Raw genomic sequence first — 26,797 nt, 5'->3', positions numbered from 1 at the left:
TTGGTATTGTTGTACTTTGAAAAAAAAGCTGATGTGAGAATAAGCGGATGTGCTGTGAGAATAAGCGGCTGTGAAATAAATCAGCATAGTGTTTGGTAAACTTTTTTGTAAAAGTGCTTTTGGAAAAAAAAGCAGTCTGATAGTGGGTCTTTTCATTAAAGGAGCACTGTAGCTCCGTGTGCTTTGAAAAAAAAACCAGTTTTCCAAAGCTACAAATAGCAGCTTCAGCCTTTTCCTTTGATTTCAGCTTTTTCCTTTGATTTCAGCTTATTCTCACAGCAGCTTCCAAAATAAGCCTTTTTTTTCAGTTTACCAAACACCTAAAACCCTCACAGTTTTTTTTCATAAGTACTTTTTTTTAAAACACCTCACTCTCAAATCACCCCTTAACCGGCAAGGTATTAAGACTTGGCAGTTGGCAAAAGTGCTCTCTGCTTTTCTAGATGCCCTGTGGTTCCAGCAATTTTTAAATGCTTTGGAATGGTCTCTTTCTTTTACTTTTCCTTACGCTTTTCGTGCATAAGGGGTACCTAATGGTGTTTGAGTATGTGAATTGCCTTTTCTTTTATGATAAAAAAAAGTAAAGAGTGTTTTGCTCAAATGGGAGACTCCCCTACTTGAAGATGCTATACATTTTTTTCTCCAGCAACTCTTTCTAATATGTCAGTTTGTCGATTTTTGATCGATATGTCAAAAATGTTGACGAAATTTATTAATTTTAGTTGAAATTTAAAATTTTATCCGATATGAGGTGAAGCTAAACTCCACATCTTCTTATCGTATTTTTATCTAATTTTTTTTAATATTTTCATAAAAATATTGACCATATCGAAAAAAATTTTAAACACTACTCACAACCTAACACTACACAGTCAAATAGGTAATGCTCGAAAACATCATTCCCTCAACAACAAGCATCGTCCGCATAACTACCAACATGGGTGACAACTACAACAACAAAATTGGCCTTCATGACATAATATAAATTAACAAAATCAACTTGCATGAATTTTTAATTTATTTTTATTAATCACGTTTATAATTTGGTTAAGGAATTAAATACTTAGGCAGTGGCCAGCAAGACAGTGACATCCATAGGCACATGTATAAATCGATCTTTTGGTTCGTCAACAATTTGAGTGAGCACTAATTAATAGAAATTTGACAACTTTGGGTGGTTGTACAAAAAGTAGGTAAAGCAGATTGTCCTAATTTTTTTAATTAATTATTGACCTAAAAGATTATTCTCTTTTAAAATTTGGATCTCGTTGTCGATTTGCAAATATCATGAAGTTTCAGGACCAAAAGATAAATAAAATAAAATGGGACGCTGAATTTTCAAGGTAAAGTTGGCGAAAGGAAGGTGTAGGGGAAATCGGGGATAGGAACATGTAACGTCAAAAATCACGTGACTATAATCTCCCGGGGAACTGTAGCCACGTGTTCAATTTTGTAGGCCACTTTCGGTTCATTTGCTAACGTGACGGCAAAAGTCGTCGGCCATGTCGTCCTTCGAGAATTGTCTTTTGATGTGATGCGATGCGTCAATGTAACGGGCAACATCAACAATTTTTTCATGTCATTGTGTTTAATGGATAGTTTGGTATTACTGTGTTTTAAAAAAAAATATTATTTTTGCTGTGCTAAGAGAATAAACAGTTGTGAAATAAAGCAGCAGAGTATATGGTAAACTTTTTTTGTAAAAGTGTTTTTGGAAAAAAAAAAAGTAGTATTATAGTGTTTGGTAAACTTTTATGTAAAACATATGTGAAAAAGTTGGTTTTTCAAAGCTGGGTTTTGCAGCTTTGTGTTTTTGGCTTTTTTTCACCCAAAACTGTGGAAAAAAAAACTAAAGCTTAATGTTTATCAAACACAAAAAAGCTCCCAGCTTTTTTAGATACCGACTTTTTTTAGAATCACCTCAGTATCAAACCAGGTCTAAGTCGCGTCGAGGGGTCCGAATCCCTTCCTCTTAATTCATCAAATCAGGAAATTCGTGTCATTGAAATTTAATTCAACGGCTGAAGTTATTATAATTTTTAAAGTGTGCCCCTATTTGTATCCGTTGGATCAAATTTCAATAATACAAATTTTTTAATTTGGTGGATTATAATGAAGGAATCCGGGGAGGATTCCTTTCCATTTCGAGGTATTTGATTAGTCTTTTATTGAAATGATGTTTTATCTTTTTATTTTTGTCGAAAGAAATGTTTTATTCTTAAATATTATAAGATAGTACAAAACTTAAACATAAATTTCAAGAATTAATGTAACATCCCACATCGTCCAAGTGAGTGATCCTTAAATGTATATTCTCATCTCTACCCAGCACGAGGCCTTTTGGAAGCTCACTGGCTTCGGGTTCCGTAGGAACTCCGAAGTTAAGCGAGAAGGAGGCCAGAGCACTCGGTGATCCACTGGGAAGTTGCTCGTGAGTTCTCAAAAACAAAACCGTGAGGGAATGGTAAGCCCAAAGAGGATAATATCGTGTTACAGTGGTGGAATGGGCCCGGGATGTGGTGGACCCAGGTCGGGATGTGACAGTTTGGTATCAGAGCATAAGTTGAGCAATATTGCATTCATTACACACGTGATGTGAGCATTCTTGGTTCTCGAGTCTAATGTTTGAATCTTGCCACCTCATCGAATACGGAAAATATGTTAGTTGTTTCTAAATTTTGAGCAAAAATTGATAATTTGTCAATCTTTAGAAGATCATTTTGAAGTGTGTCTCTAGATTATAATTAATGAACTTATTTGTCAAGGAAATGTATGGAATTTGAGACTAGTTGCCCTAACATGGAGTTAATGTATCATTATTGATGTATCTTCTTGGATATCGCATGCTACACGGCAATTATTTTTATTCACCAATGTGGTATGGAAAGTATAGTGCCTTGTGCTTGGTGATAGTAGCTATTCTTGGTGATGTGTTTGTGGAGTACCATGTAGGGTTTCATCACGGTGTCTCAAGAAAGTTTTTGTTACCTGTTGGCTTGAACGATGAAGAGTCTCATTTTCATTTTCTGCTTTTTATTTTTCCCTGTCTGCGTTGAAAAACTTATCTTACTTATGAAAATGAATTCGTTTGGAGAAGTGCATGACAATGTACAATATGATCCCCATTTTTGAAACTTGATCCTTTTTTTTTTCCTTGTTGGAATCAGCGAGGTTGATGCAATAGAATGAAGAAAACTTTGGGGGCTTGGAAACCTGGGAGCTTAGTTGGTTTTATGATGTTTACTTGAAGAGCTTGTGGAGATATTTTGGGGAAAAATATCTGATGAGGATTTTGGTGGTTGTATCATGAAGTTAGTTATATAGCACAGAAGGGAATTTTTCAATCAACTCTAATTTCCCAGATTTCGCTCTTGTTGTTACACTTATTAAATGGATGAGAATAGGCTTGCGAATGTAAGTTGTCATATCCTGGGAGTTGTAGAAATCCGAAAGACAGTCATCAAATCCTCCTAGGATCAATGAACTACTTCGCTTGAGCCGTATAATCTAGGATTGTGAAAGCTTAGGATTAAGCTTTGTATTAGAATAGTTAACTCATAGTTGTTTTCACCTTATCACCTACCTAAATAAACGAAATCTCTTCGACTAGCCACCTCTCGATCACTTCGATAGGTAGACAGTATAATCGAGGTATGAGTTAATATTTCGCTGTTAGAGTGATTTGAATTTCGGGAAAATTGTGAAGACCTTTAGTTCGTGTCGTAAAGTTGGCTAGTAGTATTGTACGTTTCAAGGGCGTGTACTTTTGGCGTCATATCCTAACATCTTACTTGGGATATCACCAAATTGCAAACTGAGGTACATCACCGACCCACTTCTTAATGGCACACCAATTTTCCTTGCTTCATATCAAACGTTTCTAATGTCATTGAAAAACTTAATTACAAGTCTACCCAACCTGGGACTAAACACTTTATGGTAGAAACCTCAAATATTTCGTCTATAGAGTTTTCCTCACTTATCACCGAGGAAAGTGAATTAGAGTGGGTGTTGGAAATGATTAAAGTTTCTGACAACTGAAGTGTTGTCTCATCTTACCCCTATTTTTACACCTCCACTGACCGAGAGTATAAAGTTGATGATTCGGTATTTTTAAAGTTATCACCGTGGAAATGAGTAGTAAGGTTCGAGAAAAAGGGTAAGTTAAGTCCTAGGTACATCGGACCGTACCGGATCCAGAACGAATCAGTGAAATTGCTTACAAGTTTGAGTTGCCTCTAGAGTTGTCTAAAGTGCACAATGTTTTCATGTTTCTATGTTCCCCCATTATGTTTCAGATCCATCACATGTGATCGCTCCTCAACCATTAGAGATTAATCTAGATTTGTCACATGGCGAAGAGCCAGTGGCGATTTTAGGTTGGAAGGATCTAGCTATGAGGAATAAGGTTGTGCATTTAGTAAAAGTTTTGTGGAGGAATCACTTAGTGGAAGAAGCTACCTGGGAGACTGAGGATTGTATGAAAGACACTTGTGAGGACAACTAAGATAGAAATGGGATGTTAAATTATCTGCGAGATGTGATCTAAAAGGTCATCGTTCGTGATATGATCAAATGAAAAATTAAAGTTTAGACTCCACTTAAGATGCTTGAAGAGAAATTTCAGTCTAGGCATCTCGCCTTCGGTTGGAATAGAAGGATGTTGAGGAAATAAAGTTCAAATTTTCTGGACAACCACTCTATTTGCTTTTACAAGATGATGGCATTTTGAGAGGGTTACTTCTAGACTTTTATACAAGTTCGGGCAAATAGAAAACCGCCAAGATTATCATCTTGATATGGTTATATTTCATCGTGTTACATATTCCACTTCCCAAGCCTTTGGAAGCCTTTATGAAGGTTTTGAGTATTAGAAGTTGTTTAGTATTGCATTTCTACCCCTAGACTAACGATTAGTCTGAAATGAGTTACTCAGACCTCAGTGGACAAGTTACATCTTGTTCGTCCCACCATTAGCATGGTTGCAGTATATCCTTATCTCTATTTTAATCACTTGTAACCACGGTTACAATCTTGGGTTAACTACGATATCATTAAGGTTGATGTATAGAGATTTTACGCACAATGCATAATTAATAGACGCTTACTTTTGTTAGAATTATGGGTAACTACGGTTACATTCCTGTTTAGGAGTATGGTATCATTTGAAATAGAATATAAAATTGTATGTGCACCTTGTGATTTACAAAAGAATATTGCGAACAAATATTTGATTGATTGAGATTGCGATATAGAAAATTTATGTTACTGACGATGTTGCCTAAGAAGGTAGTGAATGAGCACGATAAAAGTGTGTAGATGTATTTTCCAACAAATGGCAAGATAATAATATTGCACCCTCAGGTGCCGCGGGAAAGGTTACTTGAAATCCACCCATTTGTGAAACGTTTTCTTTCAATTACCACTACCAAAACCCTCCCCTAGAACCTAGGAACAAAGCACAGGCAATGGTTGAGGCGTCGGAGTTGCGATGGAGCCGAATTGAGGACACCCAAAACTAGGGTTTCTGACGGGGTTTGATGAAATTAAAGCCTTTCCAGGCCAAATTGGTCTTGGTCATAGGTATGAAAGTTGTTATACTCATTGAGAGCTTCAAATCTGCAAATTTTGGTAATTTTTAGAGATAGTTAATTTTTTCCGGTGAGTCCGGACGGCCAACCGCCACCCATGGCGGCGCGTGAGATGGCGCGTGGACAAAGGTCCGCCAATGCTATTTTTAGGCTATATTTGACGCCTTGAATTCAGTTTTGAGAATTGAATGACATAGATTGATCGTTAGAACCAAAATTCTCGAAGATACGGGAATAGGTCATTATATGAATCGATGATCTGACTGTTGGATCGTCATCAAAATTTAATAGGTTATTATTCATAATATTTGAGGAATATAGGAACTTATGGATTGGGAATCCGACATACGGATCTCCTCGAATTGGATTTGTAAGTTCGTGAAAATAAAATGTTAACCGCCATTTGGTTTTGACAATTGGCGGAGATCTGACTGTTAGATCGTTCCGAAACTTTAGTATGTTATTCTAGAAGCATAATGTGGATCCTTAGAAGTTACCGATCAGATATCTGATTTGTTGATCTTCTGGATCAAATTGCGTAGACTTATGTGCGATGTAAGTTATGTATTGTATCAATGAGGATTCTAAGATATGGTTTGATAATTGGTCACAAGCGCCGATCAATTGTGATGCCTCAATGTTTGTGCTAGGTAGTTGTAGTGTGGACTCCAGGTGAGTGGATCTTTTTTTGATTATCATATTTTCCATGATTGATAATTCTATAAATGCTTTTAAATAAAATTGAGAAACGTATGTCATGACCAATGTTCTAAAAAACGCTAGGGGCTAGTCGGGCGGCGGGCTAGCGCCTAGGCGGCCTAGGCAGATTTAGGTAAATTTCTTGTATATCTTGTAAATAAATGCATATTGACACCTAAAAAAAACTATACTTGGATGGATAATAAAATAATGATAAAATGCAAATTAGGTATACTATTTCTATAAGTATTGGATGAACTTGTAGTAAATCCATCATTTGCAAATTAGATACACCATTTCCATAAGTATACCACCATGAAACTAAAAAAGAAAAAAGCACGCAATTAATAAAAATAAAAAAAATAAAAAAAACCTCCTAGGACCGCCTAGAACCGCCTAGCCCGCCTAGCCTGCCAAGCCGCCCATCCCACCTAGCCCGCTTAGGCCTAACCCGATTTTTCTACGCGATTTGCCCAAAAACGCCTCGGTTGTTAGGCGCCCAGCGCCTAGGTGGCCGCCTAGGGCATTTTTTAGAACACTGGCCATGATGTATATATATTATATGTTATAAAATACTATGAGATGATTGAGTTTAGGTTTCATCGTGATATATCCATATGCATATTACCATGAATGATTATTGCGAACTACGAATGACTTGATCCCTATTTAGGGTACGTAAGCAGTCTAGCGAGGTGTAAAATGCAGCCATATAAGAAATGAGATTAAATAATCGAGACCATAGCCTTATTTAAGGAATTGAGCAATATGTGTGGGCTTTTGGTTTTAAGTATATACGTATACACTTGATGTTTTCCCAGAAAATGCAATTATATAATTTATGCTTTAAAAATGCCATGTCTATTGAATAATGCATAAACGATAAGTTGAATTGTTTGCATATATATATATATATATATATAATTGGGGTGCTGTGAATGCTCTGAAGTGCAAAGTGAACGCAGGACACACAAGTAAGTTCAGGTAAGTTTAGGTAAATTCAATTATATGGTATTAGTTGAATTGATGGGGATATGATATGACTACATTTACGTGTTTAGCAACTCTGACACTGTTGTACAGGTTGCAATAGCAGGCAACTCTGGCATTGTCGTATAGGTTGCCTATGTGTCGTAGATGTTGTATTAGATGCATTTGAAGCTCATAAACCTGCACCCTGGGTGATTGTGATTTAGCCAGAGATATGGTACATGCCTGTTTATAATGTCACCTCCCGCACCCTATGCTCACATTGGATCCAATTTAGGTGCACAGTCTTGTTGTACAGACCACCATATATGGTTTCGACTCGTAGGTGACTAGCAATTTATTGCATGGCTATCATGAGAGAGTAGTATTGAGCATAATTATATTACACCCAGTCTTGTCGTACAGACCCTTTAGTGGTTTCGACTTGTGTGTAGTGTAGTGCCGTATAGGTCATCGTAGTGACTCTAGCTAGATTGTGACGTGAGCTATAGAATATGTCGTACAGATCACTATAGATTACTCCGACCTATATGCTGCTAGCCATGATTGGTGAGATATGTGATGAGATATGAATATGTCGTACATGTCACTATAGATGACTCCGACTTATATGCTAGCATACGTAATGAAATATGTGACGAACCAGTATATGTGATAAGGTATGAATAAGTCGTACAGGTCATCATAGGTGACTCCGACTTGCGTACTAATATGAGTTATTAATCACATGATTATTTGATATTGATGACGAGATGCTGTATTGTGGTATATTTATAATATTTTATAGAAATTATACTAGTGTTGTAGCGAGGGGTTATAATATTTTATATGGTTTCTATTAAAATTATATTAGTAAGGCCACTCACATTGTCCTGTTTTCACCCTCCATGTTTCATTAGCTGAGCTTCCCTATCGTCGAAGATTCTTGGCGATTCTTAGTATTAGAGATTATTTCGAGGGTATGATTATTAGAGATTCTTAGTAATAAAAAAAACCTCCTAGGACCGCCTAGAACCGCCTAGCCCGCCTAGCCTGCCAAGCCGCCCATCCCACCTAGCCCGCTTAGGCCTAACCCGATTTTTCTACGCGATTTGCCCAAAAACGCCTCGGTTGTTAGGCGCCCAGCGCCTAGGCGGCCGCCTAGGGCATTTTTTAGAACACTGGCCATGATGTATATATATTATATGTTATAAAATACTATGAGATGATTGAGTTTAGGTTTCATCGTGATATATCCATATGCATATTACCATGAATGATTATTGCGAACTACGAATGACTTGATCCCTATTTAGGGTACGTAAGCAGTCTAGCGAGGTGTAAAATGCAGCCATATAAGAAATGAGATTAAATAATCGAGACCATAGCCTTATTTAAGGAATTGAGCAATATGTGTGGGCTTTTGGTTTTAAGTATATACGTATACACTTGATGTTTTCCCAGAAAATGCAATTATATAATTTATGCTTTAAAAATGCCATGTCTATTGAATAATGCATAAACAATAAGTTGAATTGTTTGCATATATATATATATATATATAATTGGGGTGCTGTGAATGCTCTGAAGTGCAAGGTGAACGCAGGACACACAAGTAAGTTCAGGTAAGTTTAGGTAAATTCAATTATATGGTATTAGTTGAATTGATGGGGATATGATATGACTACATTTACGTGTTTAGCAACTCTGACACTGTTGTACAGGTTGCAATAGCAGGCAACTCTGGCATTGTCGTATAGGTTGCCTATGTGTCGTAGATGTTGTATTAGATGCATTTGAAGCTCATAAACCTGCACCCTGGGTGATTGTGATTTAGCCAGAGATATGGTACATGCCTGTTTATAATGTCACCTCCCGCACCCTATGCTCACATTGGATCCAATTTAGGTGCACAGTCTTGTTGTACAGACCACCATATATGGTTCCGACTCGTAGGTGACTAGCAATTTATTGCATGGCTATCATGAGAGAGTAGTATTGAGCATAATTATATTACACCCAGTCTTGTCGTACAGACCCTTTAGTGGTTTCGACTTGTGTGTAGTGTAGTGCCGTATAGGTCATCGTAGTGACTCTAGCTAGATTGTGACGTGAGCTATAGAATATGTCGTACAGATCACTATAGATTACTCCGACCTATATGCTGCTAGCCATGATTGGTGAGATATGTGATGAGATATGAATATGTCGTACATGTCACTATAGATGACTCCGACTTATATGCTAGCATACGTAATGAAATATGTGACGAACCAGTATATGTGATAAGGTATGAATAAGTCGTACAGGTCATCATAGGTGACTCCGACTTGCGTACTAATATGAGTTATTAATCACATGATTATTTGATATTGATGACGAGATGCTGTATTGTGGTATATTTATAATATTTTCTAGAAATTATACTAGTGTTGTAGCGAGGGGTTATAATATTTTATATGGTTTCTATTAAAATTATATTAGTAAGGCCACTCACATTGTCCTGTTTTCACCCTCCATGTTTCATTAGCTGAGCTTCCCTATCGTCGAAGATTCTTGGCGATTCTTAGTATTAGAGATTATTTCGAGGGTATGATTATTAATTTACTCTTCTGTACCTGCTTATACTCTAATATCACGTGTGAAGTGGGTTCATTCCCGCTCACCAGTGCACTCTGGTATTTAGGCACTCTTAAGCTTAAATTTATTCACAATTTTTTCACATCATCACACTTTATGGCTTCGTCACCTTCCAGGTGTCGGTCAGCACAGCTCAATTTGGAGTCTTAGTGGACATTCTGGGTCGGGGTGTGTCAATTAAAGTTGTATTTAAAAAACATATGTTGCATAACAATAGTATCATAGTGTATAGGAAACAAAATAGGAAGTTTTAACGAAAATGGCCTAGCACTATTCATTCTTAACCAAAATGACATTTTGTGTATGAAAAGTTCATAATGGGCCAAACTCTTTTCTTTATTTACTCTTATGCCATTATGTCATTATTATAGCAGGGTCCACAATGGCGTTGACATTTCTGTCTGGAAGTACATTAATTTACATGATGTTATTCAACTTATGCTAATTTGCTGTTAGCTCTTCATGCTTCCATCATGTTGTCGATGTTATGCAACTCTTCTTCTGTCAAATTGTTCTAGTACTGTTCATCACCTTAGATTAGTTCAACATCTCTCTATCTTCTTTTACTTTATAGTACATTTCTGCTATTTCTTCTTTAAAATTTTGAGGCTTCCAGTATGGCTGATGACGAGCTTTTGACTTGCTGTAAATATACCTTTCTTCCTCTTTTGCTACTAATATCATATCATACATAAAATCTTCAAACTCATCTATGGCAAACATTTGGATCCCTCTAAAATTTAAAATATCTTTGTATGAATGAGTCCACCTATGTGGGGAGATAGATGATAGTCTAAATGATTCTTTATTAATCATGGCTAAATGCCTAGGTTTTTCCTTATGCATATGTGCATACCAATATTGCCTAGGATTCTTTATCTAAGAGAACTTGTTGCCTATCAGAAAGCCTTGGTACCCTTGACTTGTACCTCATAGTTGGATTTCTGATTCCTTCAACAATATTGCCATTAAAGTTGAAAGTAGGTACTGGTGGTGATGCTGGTCTGCTTATGCTATTTTGGAATCCACTGAATAATGGAGGTTGATGGTGCATCATTATGCTACTAAAAGGTGCTCTTCTGCCTTGTGATCTTGTGCTATTTAAGGATGATGGTCTACGATATTCCATTACAGTTTAACAAATTAATCTTGACAAGATATCAGCTAATGTATTGTCATTACCTTTCATATATTCAAAATTGGTTTAAAACCATTTCCTATAATTAAATCGACAAAATTAACCCATCTTCGGGCTGCCTGTTTATTTGCATGTATCTTGTTATAATGAGAAACTATATTTTGACAATCTGTTCTAATCGTAAATACTTCACTATGTAAAAATAAAGAGAATGCTTCAAGTGAGTTAATTATTCCTAAAATTTCTAAATCTATTGATGGTAATCTTGACTGTACATCACTAAACTTTCCTGATGAATATCTACAAACTTGTTCGTCAAACTTTGGAGACTCCTTTTGCTTTTTCTAGTATGGTATACCTGCCTATCCTAATGATGAAGCATCTGTTTCAACTAATTTATAACTATCATCTAATGGTAATGTTAATGGCTTAAGTTTAATAATTTCTTCTTTTATATTTTGAACTAATTTAATATATTCACTATTAAAATATTTTTGTCCTGTTTTGCTAGTTTTACTATGTAATACTGCTATTTTTCTTCCTAAATCAGGGATACAATTTCTTGCATAATTTAACAATCCTAAAAATGCTTGTAACTATTTTTTATCTTCCAACTAATTTGGAAATTCTAAAACATTTTTAGCTATATGATCTCGTAATTGTATTGTACCTGACTTGATATACATTCCTAAAAATTCAATATCTTGCTTTTCTAATGTTATTTTATTTTTACTAATCACAATTTCATTATTGATAAATTCTTATAAAACTATCTTTAAGTGCTTCCTATGTTCATTTCTATTTTTACTATGTACTAAAATATCATCTACATAAACACTACAAAATTTATCATATTTCTTGAAAATTTGATCAATCTTTCTTTGAAAGATCGAATGAGCATTTTTAAGTCCAAATGGCATAACAAGCCACTCAAAATGTCCTTTTAGACAAGTAAAAGTTGTCCACTCAATTGATTCTTCTGTTAATCGTATTTGCCAAAATCCTAATTTACAATCAAATTTACTAAAATATTTACTCTCTTGAATTTTATTTATACACTCATCTTTATTTGGTAACTTATAACTATCTTCATATGTATTATCATTTAATCTCTTATAATTATAAACTATTCTAGCCTTACCTCTCTTTAGTTTTGAATGTTTTCTCACAAGAAATGTTGCTGATCTATGTCTAAACTTAGAGGGTCTAATTACTTTTAAATTTAACAACTTTTTTATTTACTGCTCAAACTCTTGTTTATTTATTAAACTACAAGACATATCAGCTGTTTTAATATATAGTTAAATTTGGGTTAATTATATCTGTAAACATCGAAATTTCGTAAATAAATGTTGACCGGTAAATCAAAGTGTCAACGCTCATGTATTACATAAATTTTACACGTAGCGTGTGACTCAACGAAAATTGAAATGAGTTGGAAAAGTCATCAAATAGGACACGTGTCAACACCTGGCAGAAACAACTTATTTCATCTGGAATATTATATTCAAAATTAGGCCTTGGAAATTTCTATAAATACAAGCCTATTTCATTCATTCAAGGGGGGAATTCATATTACACCTTGAAGCTCTGAAACTCTGAAACTCCGAAGCTCTCAAGCATCCAGGTTCCCGAAGAATCAAGAAAGTCTTCTTCGTTCTTCGTTCATCGTTCTTCCAAGATCAAGCCCCGACGGCCCTTGAAAAAAGTATTCTTCGTTCTTCGTTCATCGTTCTTTCAAGATCAAGCCCCGACGGCCCTTGAAGAAAGCACCATCGTTCATCATCCGTTCATCCAAGATCAAGCCCCAACGGCCCTTGGGATCAACAAACGTCGACAAATCCACACACATCCAACCGTTCTTCAAGATTAAGCCCAAAAGCCCTTGAAGATCTGTTCATCACTGTTTCTTCAAGATCAAGCCCAAAAGCCCTTGAAGATCCGCTCATCACCGTTATTCAAGATCAAGCCTCAAACGGCCCTTGAAGAAACATTCATCCTCAAGATCAAGCCCTAAAAGCCCTTGAAGATCCGCTCAAATCCACCTTCAAAGATCAAGCCCACGACCCCTTTGAAGAAACTTCCAACAGTTCATCCAAGATCAAGCCCCGACGGCCCTTGGATCAACGAAACATCCACAAATCAACACCTTACGGAGATCGAATCAGAGGATCAAAATTGAGAGAGATTGTAACCCAAAATCATCAAATACAAATATTTGTTTGTGCACGTTGTTCTTGTCTCTTTCGTTTCAGGAATTTTCCGTGTTCACAATATCTAATTTTGCTAATATTTTATTTTTATTCCAATGTAATTGTGGGTCTTCTCCTATAATTCTAGTTTGTTCTACTAATTATAACAATTCTTCTAAACTCTTTGGTTTGTGTAACTGTAATATTTCTATACAATTTCCTTCTTCTATAATTGGATATTCATGTTCAAATATTTCTTCATCAAATTCTTTTATGTTATTATGCTCATCATTTTCTTTTGAGTTTTATAAATAATAACTATTTTGGTCACCAGATTCTTCTATACTTATGCTTTTGTATGCTTCTATATTATTATGCTCATCATTTTCTTTTGAATTAACAAGTATCACAATTCAAAATTACAATCAATCGCCAATTCTACAAATATAGTCTTGATTCGGATTAGAAACCCAATGATCCCAAGCTTGAATCAAAACTGACCCCACAAATCAAATCCACAAATTAAGTACTTTCCAATTAAGTTCAAGCTACGAATCTGGCAAAAACACATGTGATTCTCTTATTAAAAGCTTTGGAAGAACGTGTGTGATTTGAGTGTGGCCTGGGATGGGCTGAAATATCTTTAGCCTTATGGGCCTTGCTGGAGATTAGTCTTACCCATCAGGGTGTGGGATACTTCAGACTTGAACAAAAAAAATTCTTATTGACTAATCAATTATCCTTTGTTATTTTATATTTTTTGAAATAAAAAAAATTACAATACTTGCATTATTTTACTGGATAAATTTTAACACACGTGGATTTGAACAAGCCTTTTGCAATTTCTCACATACTCCTCTTAATATATTATTATCGATTGGATAAATCAAACATAATTAACAAATAGTGTGAGAAATTAAAATGTGCATGTTTATTATTTCCCTTATTTTATGGATGTACTTAGTTATGTGCTCGTTCTGTTGTGCATAATGTATTTTAACTGTGAAAATGTTATACACGAAACTAGTTTCATTTTTTTTTAAGATTGTTTAAGATCATTGCAACAAAAAATCACTCAAATTAAAGTTCATATGCACCTCAAATGTATGGCACAAATCAAAGTTCCGGACAAATTACAGTTATCCTGATGAATTGTTCATTTGTTAGAGAGCTTGAAAACTTTGAGTTTTAACGATAAGGACAAAATAAAAGGTAAAATGAATAATATCAATATTGAATTTTTAGTGTAAAAATATGATTTTTCGTTAAAGTAAACAGAACCGAAAATTTTTCGTTAAAATTCCCTTAAAAATATTCACTCTTACAACTGAAATCCCAATTCAATTCAGTCTTTTCCCTCTTAAAAATAGGGGTGTGTGGATACACACCCCTTATTAATTTCTGTCCTTTGATCTTCTTCAATTCATCTGATCCGACGGTCAAAAATTAAAAAAATATGAGAAAAATAAAAAAAAATGTATGGATACCACTTCTCTAAAAATATTCACTCTTACAACTGAAATCCCAATTCAATTCAGTCTTTTCCTTCTATAACTTATGTCAAAAGAAAAAAAAAATGTACCAATTTGTAACATTGAAACAACGTGCCTGCACTCATGGCACTGTGATAGACGTGTCAAGTGCGAAATGGGGCCTCTTTCATTACTTTTTATATGAAACCAATGGGTGACGCAAGAGAGCCAACAACTGGAAGTGGCAGCGTCTTGTATTTGTCAGACCTATTCTTATAAATACCATTGCAATTTTAACGTGCTTCATCTATCTGAATATATAAATATCTACTCACTGCTACAGACAAGGATTGTTTGCCCTTTTTTTTTTCATGCATTTTCATGTTCTTCTGTTTATGTGATCATAGTTAAACCACGTCAATATTTTATATTACTATTTATTTTGTCTTATTATCTTTATAAAAAAAAATATATAAAATGTTAACGTGACTTAACCGTGACCACACACAACAGAAGGGCATGGAAAAAGGATGGGAGACAATCCTTGTCCCACTACTACATATTCATGAAGCGGTCTTAAGTTATTAACTGATTTTTGTCGAACTTGTAAAGAATTGTCGATTTCTGTTTTAAATTTTAATTTTAGTGGATTGGTTCTCTGACTTTTTTTAGTTGGCCAATTTATTTTTTGAATTTTAATCGATCACCAAAAAACCTTATGTAAACTGCATTACGTAACAAGTGTCCAAGAGAAATTGATCAAAAGGCATAGATGAAAAAAAAAATGAAGTGCAAGCTAAAAACTACAAATATATTGCACAAAGATAACACATCACTATTGTATTTCGCAAACACACACTGACCTAACCTATTAACTATCGTGTCAACTTATTATGAAAACAAGATAAATTAAAAGGAAAACTAACGAACAGTTCAAAATTTTTTTTTTTTTTAACGAAAAGTCATTTTTAAAGGTATAGTAAATAGTACCAGTTAAAGGTAAAAATATGAATTTTCGTTAAAAGTAAACAGTACCAGAAGTGTTTTGTTAAAACCCCCTAAATCAAATGATCACACGCATTCAGCTTATGGGCTGATTTGAAAATCGGTGTACTGACCAGATTCTGGGCTGATATGAAAATGCCGCCGTGGAGAGGGCCAAGGAAAGGATGTGTGGTATGGATTGAGGCACAAAGCCTCTAGCTTTGGCCCAAAGAAACAGAAACAAGAAATGTGTCTATTTTATTTTTCCATTTTTAGGCAAAAGCATCCGTTGCGAAATATCTACAATCTCGGAGAGTATTGAATACTCTGTCACTTAGAGCCCTTAGATAAATTCAACGATTGTTGGAGAAAATTGAAGAGCCGTTAGATTGAATCTAAGAGCACCAAGCGAGAGAGTATTTAAACTCCGGAATATTGTAGCAACACCCCCAATCCTTTGTACTCCATAAGTTCAAAGAATTCGCAGGGATCTGCACAAGAAATAATAAGTTGCAAGCTGGAAACTGATTTGATAAATTCCAGAATCACTTTTCACAACAAGTCAGAGAGATATCTAGACTCTGGAATGTAAAGCTACGACTGAGCCAATTCCAATCTAGAAAAAAAACTCTAATGAGAATGAATCCCACATTGATGGGATGATGAACTTTGTATATATTTATAAGTAATTGGGCTAGTCCTCATATTACCATTTGGTTCTATCATGAAACCTCAATTTTCTTCATGGTATCAAAGCAGGTTGTCCACGTGTGAAGCCCAACGGCCGCACCGCGTCACCCGAGTTGTGTTGTCCACGTATTAGGCTTGAAAATTTGCCACGAGTTGTGTTGTCCACGTATTAGGCTTGAAAATTTGCCACACGTGAATGGGTGTGTTGAGAATGAATGTCTTCTTAATGAAAGAGTAATCAGGCTACTCTCCATATCACCAATTGATTTTACGGTGGAACCTCAACTTCTTCAAACTCATTATCAGTTCATGAATCAATAATGCACAGGCTTTTCATATTCTTCTCCAGAGTCAGATAATGAATTGCAAATTGCAGGTTTCTACTTGTATTTGGTCATCGTGATTAAATGACATGGTAAACGGCATATAATTTGGGGAATACGTTTAGAGGCACTTGTTCCGTTCCTACCAGCTACGCCAGAACTTAACAAAAAAACGCTGCAATTACCAAAGGGATTGTAAGATGCGTACCATAAAACTCATATCAAAATATTCATCAGAGAAGACCAACAAATTTAAGCTTATTGGATGATTCTAACATCTCCTAAATTGCAGATATCAACCTATAACCCGAACCCGATATACACCTTTACTAAAAACATACAATTTCATTTTTCATTCACCTTTTTATCCTTCTACAAAACTCTGCAACAAAACACAAGGTACCTGCATTGCACCACTTCTATTCTCCCTCTCACTTTTATTAACATGCAAAACTCAACTCGTCGTTACTTCATCACTCAATCGACCACAACTAGCTTCTCATACTCTTCTCCCGATATCGCTAATTCCATGAACACATCCGGTCGAACTTCCCCGTCATTATCCAGGAACAACTTCAGCAGATTCTTTGAGAAGCCACTCAGCAGAGCCACCCCAGGCTGGTTCCCCGGCACCGGTACAGACCTCGAGTCCCTCAGATTCCAAAACACCAGCTGCGGAATCGCGTCACCATACCCGCTCTCCCTAAACTTCTTTTGTATCACGTCATAATCCGTCTCCCAGCTGTTGGGCGAAGCCTGATCAAACTCCATGTCACTAAACACGAAAATCCTCTTGATCATATTCTCCGGTTTCAAATTCCCCTTCACCGCAACGCTCAGCAGCAAATCAAACACCTGCTGGAAATCGGTGTTCATCCCCCAATCCATCTCCCTCATAAACTGGCACTTGGTCATCAGATCATCCCCTTCCACCAAATGCAGCTGAGGATTCTCACTGAATGTGATCACCAGCCCTTTCCAGGGGTCCTCGCTCAGCTCAGATACCAGCAGCCCCAACGCCACCGACACCTCCATTGGAGTCCCTTCCATGCTCCCGGACACGTCACACACGGCCAAGCAGTTCTTCATCTTACCCAACTTCAACATGTCCTCCACCATTCTCTTCCACTGAAGATCCGCCACCTGCCCAACATCACCGTCCCCTAGAGACCCAATAATCTCGTGGGGCAGCAGGGCTCCGGCAGCAATCTTCGCCTTGCCCGTCTTCACGTCCTCCAAGTACTTCTTGAACCGCTCTTCGTCATGCTTCAAGAAGGACTTCTTGTAATTCTTCATCGCCACCGACGCCACCCTGTTGTACAGAATTGAACCCCACTCGTTGGCCCCCATGTACACCTCCGGCAGCTCCAGAATCTTCCTCAGCGGCACCAGCACCTCCTTCCTCAGCCGGTCCCTCACTTTGTACGCGTAATGGGCTTCTTCAACGCCGTCGTATTCCTTGTACGATTCGCGCGGGAAAACCTTCCTCGCGATGCTCTCGCAGATCAGAGTGACCTGATCGAACGAGGAGTCGATCGAAGGGCACCACTTCGCCGCCAGGGTGATCTTGTTGCGCTGATTCGACTTCAAACTTTCCATATCGGCCTTCAGAAACTCGGCGAAAATATCCGAAATGCGCTCGTGCAGGAATCTGAAATCCGGATCGTGCTCGTACCGGGCCACCGCCTTCTTGGCCATGGCGACCTTCTTCTCCTTCCTCAGCCTGCTCGCATTTTCCTTCTCCAATTTTGCCAACTCCCTCAACTTCTCTTGCTTCGCCTTCTTTTCCTCTTCCGTCAGCACCTTTTTGACGGGGTTCTTCTCCCATTTTCCTCCGATTTTCTTGAACGGTCCCCAAGTCCGAATCTTATTTCCAACGCACGATTTTTGGGTCTTCCACACCTCCCTCTGGTTCCTCCGCACGTCCTCGCCTTCCAGAAGCCGGTATAGAATCTCCGGGAGGTCCTTGAAATACCCGAATTCCACAAACGCTTTGAGATTGCAGGCGAGGGTTTTGGGGTGGTGCTTGTGGAGCCAAAACGCCGCCGTGTGGAAGTTCTCCTTGTCGGACTTCCCGGTGCCGCGCACGCCTCGGAGGTTGCAGATAAGCTTGAGCGTGGTCAGAGCGTTCTGGTCCCAGGCCTGTGCGAGTTGCTCGTTCAGGTAATCGGCGGGGGTGTCCGGAACGACGTGGAAGAAGAGATCGAGGCAGGGGTTGCCGGTGGAGACGTAGGTGGCGGATTCGTTCTCCGTCAGGCCCATCTCGGGCTCATCTTCCATCGATTTGTTGTTGAAATCCGAGACCAACAAGTCGACCAAGGGTTCGCCGGTGGGGGGTTCGGGCTCGGATGTGGTCTTGGTGGGGTTGCTGAGCTCTGGAGGACCGAGTAGGCTTGGAGGAGCCATGGTTGTGAGCTGTGTGAAAATCGCCGATCGACTGAGTCACGGAGGCGAGCGCGTGTGGAGAATTTTGATCCTGAAATGCCGAATTTAAATAGAACGTTACTTGGGTGCCACGTTTTTCGGCATATTTTGCGAATTTCTAATTTTTTTTGCTGCTTTATATTTTCCTTTTGAGATTTATTGAATTTTATCTATAACAAAAATTAAAAATAAATACGAAAAAGGAAAAAAGCATCTCTATAAACGGAAAAGCTGAAATTGATTTCATTAAATTTTTTATCAAACGATAGATTTGTTAATTAGATTAGATATTAGATTAATCATTGATGGGATTTGAACCCACATTGTTATGCAAGAGCTCAAACATTTCCATCATTGTGATAAATGGCCACTTGCGCAATTTTTACTTTCATATTGTCTAAAATGTTTTAATTGTCTAAGTTACCCTAAAAAAGGGTTATGTGCGCCACACTTGATGTTTTGAGTTACATTTTTACCTATATGTTTGGTTTTTGAATTTCATTGGACTAAAAACATTTATAGCTTTTAGCGATTTAATCAAACTTTAATTAACTTACTAATGAAGTTCAAATTATATAAATTGTAATGGGAGATCTTAGGTTTGATACTTTGTAAGTTATGAATTTGCTTGATTGTGGTCACGTGTAGGATGCAATTCTCAGCTATACTCCTCTGTGCCCATAAATGGTGGACAACTATGATTCACCACCTGATGCCCCACTTTTAAAAAGATCCTAACATAGGATGGGTCCATTTTTAAATTTAAAACATGATTTTAAGGATTTATTTTTCAACTGTCTGTTCGACGAAGAAAACATAAACAAACAACAACCATTTTGTTCATGTTATTGATTTATTAAGAAAAAACTATGTTTGTGCTTAGTTTTCTAGATTAAAAAGTTGACACACCCCGATCCTAGAATCAAGGCGTGTTGGCCGTCACGTAGGCGTGACGTAACCAAAAGTGCGACGCGGAAGCAATAAATAAGAGAAATACGAAGGAATAAAAACCAACTACTAGCAATAATAACCAAGTAACGTGCTAGAGAGAGTTTAAGTGTAAACACACATATTCAGAGCATAAGTACTAGGTGTAGTCAAGTAGGAACATAACTAAATTACAACACCCGAAGGTGAGTCCTACATTTATGTAGTCTGTCAGAACGCCGTGGGAATCCTCGTGAGCCACCACACCGCAAACTAGAACCTGAAGGGGCGCAAAACAAAATTGAGTGGGTCAGTAAAACAAAGCTTTTTGAAAACATTTCATTTAATAACATTTCTAACCCCTCGCTGTAAAACATGTATACTTTCTCAGAAAATAACATAATATGCATATAGATCTTCATATATCTCAAATCACCAATTTTTATCAAAAACCAGAAAGTATGCCATGCCATAAACGTCAACAATAGAATAAGAATGCAACATTATAACAGGTGAAATAAGGAATCAACCGGAGACCCTACAGTTGGTCCTGTACGGTTAATTCTAAAGCTCAATATCCAATCCAACCGGAGTCACCACAGTGACCTGTACGACGCTACTCTGCACATAAATCGGAACTACCTAAAGTAGTCTGTACGATAAGAAAGATGTAAGAATACGCTCTAGTGCTTCTCTCATCAACAGCTGTATAATAATCTAAAATCACCTACAAGTCGGAACCACCTCTCATGGTCTGTACGACATGTCGGAACCCTCTAATGGTCTGTACGACATGCACCTACTTGGATCCAAGGTAAGCGTGTGGTGCGAGATAAATAATATAAGCACTAACACCAAGGGTGCAGGTTTGAGCTTTCAATACAATTCACATCATCAATAAACCATATGAATAACATAAAACTCACATGATACTCACATGTGCGTCCACAACACCAATTCACATATATGCATCAAATAATAATTCATATATTTCATATAATATGCATGCATGACATTTTAAAACACACTTTCATTTAAATTCAATTTATGGGAAAAATCAATAGTATATAGGTAAATACAGAAAATATTGCACACTCACTGGTAAGTCGAAGGGTCGTAACCCCCGTGACATCCTTGAATGCGCTCGTCCTCGGGATAGCTATCACCTATATGTGAAACAACTATAAAAACGTTATTTAAAGCACATAACCGACAATACGTAATAACTTCTCATACGATGCTCAATTTGGGTATATGAATATACCAAAGTGACCTACTCGACGTCACGAACGTCGAGGTATTTTTAGAAAAACATTTAGACTTGCCACGCGCCAGGTTAGGCATGGGTCCACGCGCCCCCACGTGCGTCATCCCCTACCTCCAGTCGCCGGAAAAACTCGCCGGTGCCGGAAACTGGGCAAACCTGCAATAGCCCTTTTTCACTTGATTCTCAACCATTTTCCATGAAATTTTCACCAAAACTTCACAAATTACGAGAGGAAGAAGACTATACCTTTAAAAACTTCCAAATCCTTCGAAATCACGTCGGGAAATTTCACCCAAAACCGGCCACCTTTGAACCTTGTAATCCCGACGTCCAAAACCATCAAACGAACGTCCCCGAGCTTCGTGAGAACCTCCTAAAGCTCACTGTGAGCTTGGATTGTCCTAAAAACCAACCATTACAAAGTTCATGAACAGTACTCAAATCGGACCTCGAGTTTTCAACGTGAAATCGAAAGGTTTCTTACCTGAAATGGGTATGGGTGAGTTCGTAGGGTCCTCACGAGCACAATGGTGCCTTCAAAACCTTCGATCCGTGCTTGGATGATCGTGGGTGAATGAGTCCATACGGTTCGATAGGGAGAGAGAGAGTTCTGAGAGAAGGGAGAGATATACGAGATAGGAGAGAGAGAGAGAGGGGGTTTACTTTAAGTGTGTGGGTGCTCCTAAGTCCCTAGCCACACAAAATATAAACCAAATTTTTAATCCAACTCAATTTTTCAAAAACTTAGGGATGTACACATTCATTCGAATAACAAGTCACACGTACCTTAAAAGCCTTTAAGGGCAAGTCCGTCATTTCACATCCACTATAAATAAATTTTCGGGACGGGTTGTGACAAAAGTTCATAAAAAGGTGATGAAATTTAACATTGACAGCTTAGAGGTGCAAACCCAAAACATAAACGAATGAAACTTATCTTGTATTATTTCGAAGAATGTGCCAATTAGAAAAATAAACCTACGAAAAATAAATCAACGGATGAAATTGAGATACGATAATCCAATCTAATGGTTGTTAACTTGTTATGAAATAAAATCTTATTTTGTTTGATTTCGAAGAATGTGCCAATTAGAGAAATAAAGCAAAAAATGAGAGATAATTTAGGCCAATGACTGTTATGAAATGAAATCTAATTATGTCTAGTTTCATAAATAAAAAAATAAAAAAAACTAACGGTGCGATTGAGACAACAAAACCTAATCCAATGGTGCATAAGTGATGAAATCTAATTTTGTCCGATTTTAATTTTTTTTTTAGTTGAAAAGTTCATAAAAAATTAAGATAACGCATCCAAAAATCAACTTAAAAAAACATAAGAAAAAATAAATTCATCTCGTAATCAAATTACTACATAAATAAATATATAACCTCATATAGAACCTAAAGGTATAGAAACTTTCATTGGGAGAGACTCTTACTTCAACCCCAAAGATACCTCAAAATCCAAATTGAACTATATCCATTACTTTTCTAGTCTCATGTAGAGGTGAATCCTCTTATAATCTTTGTGGCGATTTATGCTATGTTTTGTTTTGTTTTTTTGTTTTCTTTTCTAAAACGACAAAAATTAGGATTAGGTCATGAAAAGTAGAATCCACAATTCACGCATCTTGGAGCCATTCCTCTTCCAAAATTGAGCCACACGTGACACAACCCGAGCGTTCTCTGCCCATGCCTTCAAACTTGTTTACCATTCCGTTACCATTAAATTCCAAACCCGCAAGAAAGGCTACAAGCTCCGCCATTTAGACTAATTAACTCCAAGGGCTTTCCAACAAATTGTAGGGGAGAGAGAGAGCGAGAGAGAGAGATATGCAAGTGCGTACGTATAGTTTTTATAGGGCCCTCTTATCTCTTCCTTCTCCAAACTCGAGTTATGAAAATATCAACAACAACTGATTTTATTACGGCACAACTTGTGGTGCTCATATTAATCTATTATGTGCCTTTGTACTGTAGGAGTGGTGTGGGGTTTTGCAATTTCCCATGTCTTTCTGTTTTTCTCCGACTTAAATAATCTAACGGCTCGTTTACTAATTGTAACTAGAATAAAATGAATTGAGAAGAAATATATAAACACATATACTAGATAACAAGAATATGTAACCTGTGAAAAATGTATGTACTTGTTGATATATTATTGAAGTTGAACGTTTAACAACAAAAAGTTTTAACATACAAATTGATGGAATTGGAGCAAAACAGAATCCAATCATACATATAAGCCGCAGGTTTTTTGGCTTCACAAGCTCAATTATATTTATAAATAATCGGCCTATAAGCAGCAGTTCTCCAACAGGCAGCAGCAACAAAGTGCAGCGCAACTGCACAATTTGTAAACAACAAGACGGAGACATCAATCAACAAAGCAAAACCGATGCTTTTCTTTCAATCATTGAAAGTAAAGCATCAAATTCCCAAGGAAAATACGGCATTTGGCTGCGATAATTCAATAAGAGAAAAACACTTCAAACTCAATAGTTTAGTCGTTAGAGGAAAAACCAGTTTACTTTGTAAATGGGGAACCAAAGAAATTTAACAAGTAAGAATCAATTGGAGAATGACCAAGGGATAGATAAGAGCATACACTAATTTATGCGGTTCAAGCACAAAAGATACATCACTTGTTTTTAGAATAATGAAAGTGCTTTTTTTTAAAAAAATATTCGTGAATGCTAAAAGCATGTGAAGTGCTTTCAATATCACATATTTGTGCTCCTTTGCAAAATACTTTTTACATTACATAATTGGTGCTTCTTTTAAAAGTACTTTAAAATTTTCACGATTCACTTGTATTTTGTACTTTTACTAAGAATTGATTTGAAAAACAATTTCATCCAAAGCCATTTTAAAAGAACTCCCAAAATAATTCACAACCAATTTGATAAATAATTAATAAAAAGTAAATTGTACGCCATAAAATCGAAGAAGTGGACGGAAAGACTCACAGGCCATTAAGGAGGGAAGAGCAGCCATCGTATTCGTGGTAGCGATGGTACGGGCGGAGAGGCGGCGGGGCAGCCGAAAGTGGCGGTTGGTAGCCCTCATAGAAGTAACCCTGATATCCATGTTCCTGATGATGGGGTGGCGGAAAAGGTCCCGGAGCAGAAGGATAGGGATCTGGGAATCCCGGCCGTGGCGGTGGAGGTGGAAAGTCATTAGGCGGGGGAGGATACTCTTGCGGATACCCTGAAATTCCATCGTCACAACCACCACCAAAGAATTTTAAAATTAAACCAACTAATTCAGTCAGTTAAACCAAACAAACCACACAAATTAATGGATTAAATCACACAAATAAAAGGGGGTGAGGCCGGGGGGGGGGGAATTAATTTGGAATTAGCAGGTGACTTGCCTGGTGGAAGATGATGCTGCTCATGTTGAACATGGACAACGTTGTAACTCATTCTTTTGCTTAATCCAACTGTAGAAGATGACGAGACAGGAATTCCAAATAGTTAGCAATTGATGAAATTCTATTTGGAATAAGGATCTAATTAATCAAATTAAAAACTAAGTTGGGATCTTACGTTACGTCGATCCAGTTAATGCAAACGTTTATCCGAGCGCGCCAATTATCCTAATTCTCCGACTCACTCGTATAATAACGTTGATTGGCGTACGTAGAGGAAACTGCAAAGAAGCTTCGTTCTTTTGCCCTGTTTGAATGAGACTAATAAAAATACAACTTTCAGGAAATATCAGTTGGATTGGAATTTGGAAGGGTTCATTTCATTCCCCTAGGTGTCAATGTCATCAGTCGGTTGAAAAAAGTTTGACACTTGGCCAAGGCATACTTCTCCAACTGTCACCCTCCTCGCAATACTTTTTTTTTAAAAGATCGCAACGTGGCAGCTGCCTAATATATAACGGAGAAGGGGTTGCTTGCAATTTAATTTTAAAAAATTTAATCAACTTAATTACTCGTACAATAAATATATAAAAAGTGGAAAACAGTGGCACAAACCGTTGTCTTGATCTATATGCATTATTTTCACTTATTCTATGATAGGTGTTGTATTGCAGGAAAAAAAAACCATTTTTTGTTTTCATCGTTACTTTCTTGGTAAAATAATTAAAGATATTATTTTTAGATAATATTCATAGGGACTTACTTGTTTTCTAATGTCCTTAAAATTTAAACATTTTAATGAGCCATAAAAATATAAATATAACTAAAACTCAATTCAAAAACATGAAAATAATGTTTTAAAAAATACCAACCATACCCCTTAAGGCTTTAGGGTTATTAATATAACCCAACCATCCAACAAAAATTAATATGTGGCATAAGTTCAACCCATCCTTGACTATTTATGCAGAATCAGTTCAATCAATCATCGACTATTTTTGCAAAATCAGTTCAATCAATCATCGATCATTTTTTGCAGAATCAGTTCAATTCGTATTCGATCATTTTTTCAAAATCAGTTCAAGCAATATTCGCCTATTTTTGCAGAATCAGTTCAACTCGTCCTCGTCCATTTTTGCAAAATCAGTTCACCCATCTTTGACCATTTTTGCATAATCAATTCAATTGGTCCTTAACTATTTTTTACAGAATCAGTTCAATCATCCCTCAACTATTGTTGGAGAATCAGTTCAACCCATTTACGACCATTTTTACAAAATCAGTTCAACCCGTCTACGACCATAAAGGGCAGATCACCCTAAAACCCTATACAACAATACAGCAACAAAGTTGAGCTAAAACAATTTTTCAAGAAACATGCATAATCATTAATTATTCATGCATTCAATCCCATATCATGCGTCTAAATTCATCTTTTTAAGTCAATTGCTTCATACTTTTGGTGAGATTTATACTTCGAGATGAGAAACATTAGGAAGACAAGCGGAAATATAGATAACAATTAATGCAATCTATTCTCTGTCCCTCTCCTCCGCCCATCTACCCTCCACCCTGCACACGGGCATCACTCCCTATATGCATCTTTTCAAGTTTATCCCCTCAGATGTTAAGATGGCAGATGTCATCATCCGAAGTATGTATTGTATCACAGAAAGGCATATAGCCTGATATGCTAAGATGTTAAGGTGGCAGATAGCCATAGAAAAAGGCATTTACCGTACAAAAGCCTTTGTTCGAAATCGGGATTAGCACTTGGCAATCGCGCGCAAACAACCCCATCAAAAATTTCTGGGAAAGCCGCTGTCAAAAAAAGTTTAGAGCCGATGGAAGCATAGGAGGTATAATTGGGGGTGGTGATAGCGGAACAGAGGCGGTGGTGGGGAGGGATGTAGACGGAACCATACGAGGAAGGTGGCCAGTCCTTCATCGCCAGGAGTGAGGGTTTGGGGGAGGAGGCGATGGGTTTTGGATGCGAAGGCGACGACGCGTGACAGAATTGCAAAGAAAGAGAGAAGGAGCAACATGATAGAATTGTGAAAATATTATCATGATAAAGGATATTTTTGTAAGTTACACTTCAAAAAAAA

General features: G+C 37.0%; 2 protein-coding genes across 2 annotated transcripts; both read right to left on the bottom strand.

Annotated features, from left to right (window-relative positions):
• Window positions 1–16,899: 16,899 nt before the first annotated feature.
• LOC114822138 (uncharacterized) lies at window positions 16,900–19,178 on the bottom strand. Its single transcript, XM_070815750.1, has 2 exons — window positions 17,095–19,178; window positions 16,900–17,058 (listed from the first exon to the last, which is right to left on the bottom strand). Exon 1 carries the CDS (start codon window positions 19,102–19,104, stop codon window positions 17,176–17,178), a length of 1,929 nt encoding a protein of 642 aa, XP_070671851.1. The 5' UTR covers window positions 19,105–19,178; the 3' UTR covers window positions 16,900–17,058; window positions 17,095–17,175.
• A 4,262-nt stretch (window positions 19,179–23,440) lies between these two features.
• LOC114822216 (protein CYSTEINE-RICH TRANSMEMBRANE MODULE 13-like) lies at window positions 23,441–25,144 on the bottom strand. Its single transcript, XM_029096515.2, has 4 exons — window positions 24,868–25,144; window positions 24,693–24,761; window positions 24,286–24,526; window positions 23,441–23,661 (listed from the first exon to the last, which is right to left on the bottom strand). Exons 2-4 carry the CDS (start codon window positions 24,742–24,744, stop codon window positions 23,613–23,615), a joined length of 342 nt encoding a protein of 113 aa, XP_028952348.1. The 5' UTR covers window positions 24,745–24,761; window positions 24,868–25,144; the 3' UTR covers window positions 23,441–23,612.
• Between the last annotated feature and the right edge of the window lie 1,653 nt (window positions 25,145–26,797).

This window comes from Malus domestica, chromosome 16 (assembly GCF_042453785.1).
Source record: "Malus domestica chromosome 16, GDT2T_hap1".
NCBI lineage: Eukaryota > Viridiplantae > Streptophyta > Magnoliopsida > Rosales > Rosaceae > Malus > Malus domestica.
This window is presented reverse-complemented; position numbering and strand designations above follow the sequence as displayed.

What these genes read in the sequence shown, in the direction of transcription:
- LOC114822216 (XM_029096515.2), bottom strand. Translation starts at nt 24,744, where the DNA reads ATGAGTTACAACGTTGTCCATGTTCAACATGAGCAGCATCATCTTCCA. An exon ending in GCAGCATCATCTTCCACCAG is followed by an intron (nt 24,527 to 24,692) that starts GCAAGTCACCTG and finishes ATGGAATTTCAG; the next exon opens with GGTATCCGCAAGAGTATCCT. An exon ending in TCTTCCCTCCTTAATGGCCT is followed by an intron (nt 23,662 to 24,285) that starts GTGAGTCTTTCC and finishes CAAATTGTGCAG; the next exon opens with TTGCGCTGCACTTTGTTGCT.
- LOC114822138 (XM_070815750.1), bottom strand. Translation starts at nt 19,104, where the DNA reads ATGGCTCCTCCAAGCCTACTCGGTCCTCCAGAGCTCAGCAACCCCACC.